The following is a 2,967-nucleotide window of genomic DNA, read 5'->3' as shown; positions in this document are numbered from 1 at the left end:
TAAATATATTTTTATATTTCATAAACAATTTTGTTATTAATGCATAAAATAAATATGAAATGTACGGAATATACTATCTATACGAGAAAAATAATACAAAATAATATTCATTTTTATTTATTAAATTTACTTTGTTTATTCATTTATAATATCATAAAAGAGAAAAAAATAATAATACAAAATAATAATAATAATTATTTATTAAATTTATTATATTTATCAAATATAATATCTATAAGAAAGGGAATATAATGATACTAATTATTATTATTATTTTTTTTTTTAAGTTCACTATACATTTAGTCAAACTTCCATTTGTTGATATAGAAATCTTTAAGCTTAAATAAATTATTATTTACTTCGGAACTTTATTAGTTAAAAGAATCAACTGCGTTCGTTTACTAAATGATTTCAAAGCAAGCCGTGAAGATTTTCTAGTCTTTAATATTTTTCTATTCTTTTCGCTACTATCTTATCAAAATTATTTATTTGTGCATTCAGAGAGAGGTAAATTTATGGAATCCCATGTGAGTAGTCGCTCAGGACTTCCTTGCGAGCCAGTCAGATGTATTGCCGACCGCTGGACATGCCATGGCCAACAGTATCTGGCCGGGCTAATAAGCAACTTCGGCGTATTTTGCTTTGGGGCAACCATGGGCTGGGCACTCTTTGACGATCAGCCGTCCAGTGAGAGTGCCAGAACCTTCATAGTGGGCAAGAGCTCGCGTCAGTGGACGAACAGCTTGCTGCCCCTGGGAGCTGCGTGCTTCTGCATGCCGATGGGCGTGATGATGAAGAAGCATGGCAGCAGAGGTCTGATGATCTTCCAGCTGCTGCCCTACACCTGCGGCTGGCTGCTGGTGATCTTCGCCAGAAACGTGTACATGGTGTACGTGGGCCGTTATCTGCTGGGTATTTGTGGCGCCGCGCTGTGTGTGGCCGTCCCAGTGTATAATGTGGAAATCAGTCAGCTGAAGGCGCGGGGCCTCATGGGGAGTATGTTCTATGGGGCCATTGTCTATGGTATTGTGTTTGCCAACATTCTGGAGCACTTTCTTGGGGAACAGCTCGTCAACATTATCGTCCTGTCAATGGCGTTGCTTAACTGCTCGGTTAAGATTCTGCCCCAGTCGCCGGCCTTCTACATCCTGCACGGCAAGTTGGGGCATGCGCGGGCTGCCCTCCACTGGCTGCACGGCAATGAGGCCATCGACATCGAGGCGCTGACGGCAGAAATGATCATGCCAACGGAAATCGAGGAGGAGCATACGCACAAGTACTTGTGCGGCCACAAGTACGCACAGTTGAACGTGCCCCGGGCCAGTGTGATGCTGCTGCTCTATCAGCTGTCCGGCGGCGTTGTTATCTGCGGATTCTTGCGGGATATTCTGCTGCCATTTTCATCGGTTTTCCATAAGTATGAGTGGATCGTTTGGCTGGCTATGATACTGGGCCATCTGATCTGCTTCTTGTTGGTCGATCGCATAGGCCGACGCGTGATCCTGGTGCTCTCTGCGGTGTTCATGTTTCTAGCGTCGCTGTATTTGTGCACCTGGTTCCAATGGCTGACGCATACCAAATGGAACTTTCAACCTCTGACGGCGCTGTTCCTATTCATTGCATCATTCTCATTTGGCATGGGCCCGGTGTCCTGGATACTATACGTCGAGCTCATCATTGAGCCCTCGCGCGCTCTGGGCTGCTCCTTCGCGGCAACCCTTGGCTGGCTAACCGCGTCAGCGATGGTCTTCGTATATGCAAATAATCTGTATTTGCAGACAGTCTTTTATCTTATGCTCCTCGTCTGTTTCGTTACGCTGATATTCGTAGTCATCTTCATACCGGAGACCAAGGGCCTAACATCGCTGCAAATTCAGATTTTACTATCACACAGATCTTTGGGTGATACACACTCCACCGATTCGTCATTCTAGATGATGATTGGTCTGTCCTTTGATCTAATTTAATATAATTTTCATTATTAATTTATCGTATTTGATTATTTCATTTGCTATCTGATCGAGCTTTAGTTGGCTTGGCTTTCCCGAGAAACTCCTAAAGTCGGGGAAGCCAAAAGTAAATGCATCTGCCATCGACTGGGCACTGCACATATAATAATTCAGTGTGGACTAAGTCCCTCGGCTAACATCAGGGCTCATATGTACTTGTATCTGTGTGAGCACATATGTATTCGTATTCGTATTCGCATTCGCATTCGTATCTGTATGTGTATCCGTCTGTCTGTCTGCGTGAACTTCTGGCAAGTGCAAATATTTATGCGTATTTGATAGCACTAATGGGCCATTAAATGCGTACGCAAATACACACACGCACACACACACACAAACACACATGTGTGTTCGTGTTTGTGTTTGTCTAAACGAGCTCGTATGGGTGGCAAGGATGAAAATGTACCTAAGCGAATCTAAATGGCATCAGGGGCACCGAACATGCAAAATCATGTACTCGTAAATCTCTTTAATGCCAACGGCCTCCGGCCAGAGCCGAAACACCAATGGGGCCACGGGAATTGTGGGAGTCCGGGTCCCGGGTCCGTCGATGAGCCGCCCACACGCAATCACATGGTAGCTGCTTGTTTACTCCCGGACCAAAGAACGGCTCCGGCTCCGGCTCCGGCTCGAGGTTGGGCTGCCTGCGTAATGAAACTGAATATGTGGATGCTGCAGGCGGGGCTGTGGCTGCAAATGTGTGTGTGCGTGTGTGTGTTTGTGTGTAAGGTGCTTTCGAATACGTATTACGTAACTAACGAAAATTAACGTTAATAGCCCTGAGTATCAAAATAATGGCAGTAGCTTCGTTCGCAGCCGCCTGCTGCCTGTTGGATGCCCTCTTGGACTGAAGCAGGAGCTGTGGCACTGGCTGTGGAACTGGAACAGGCACAGATACGGCGGTTGGGGTTGCCGGCCATATAAATTGCACAAACTCATTCCGGACTTAGGCAAAACG

At 45.2% G+C, this 2,967-nt stretch overlaps 1 protein-coding gene across 1 annotated transcript; it reads left to right on the top strand.

The window, feature by feature from the left end:
- Positions 1-334: 334 nt before the first annotated feature.
- Glut3 (Glucose transporter type 3) lies at positions 335-1,985 on the top strand. The gene has a single exon (XM_018001491.2). The coding sequence runs from the start codon at positions 516-518 to the stop codon at positions 1,932-1,934; it is 1,419 nt and encodes a 472-aa protein (XP_017856980.1). The 5' UTR covers positions 335-515; the 3' UTR covers positions 1,935-1,985.
- The last annotated feature ends 982 nt before the right edge of the window (positions 1,986-2,967 follow it).

The sequence above is a fragment of the Drosophila arizonae genome, chromosome 2 (assembly GCF_054131065.1).
Source record: "Drosophila arizonae isolate 15081-1271.41 chromosome 2, UAZ_ARI_1.0, whole genome shotgun sequence".
NCBI lineage: Eukaryota > Metazoa > Arthropoda > Insecta > Diptera > Drosophilidae > Drosophila > Drosophila arizonae.
This window is presented reverse-complemented; position numbering and strand designations above follow the sequence as displayed.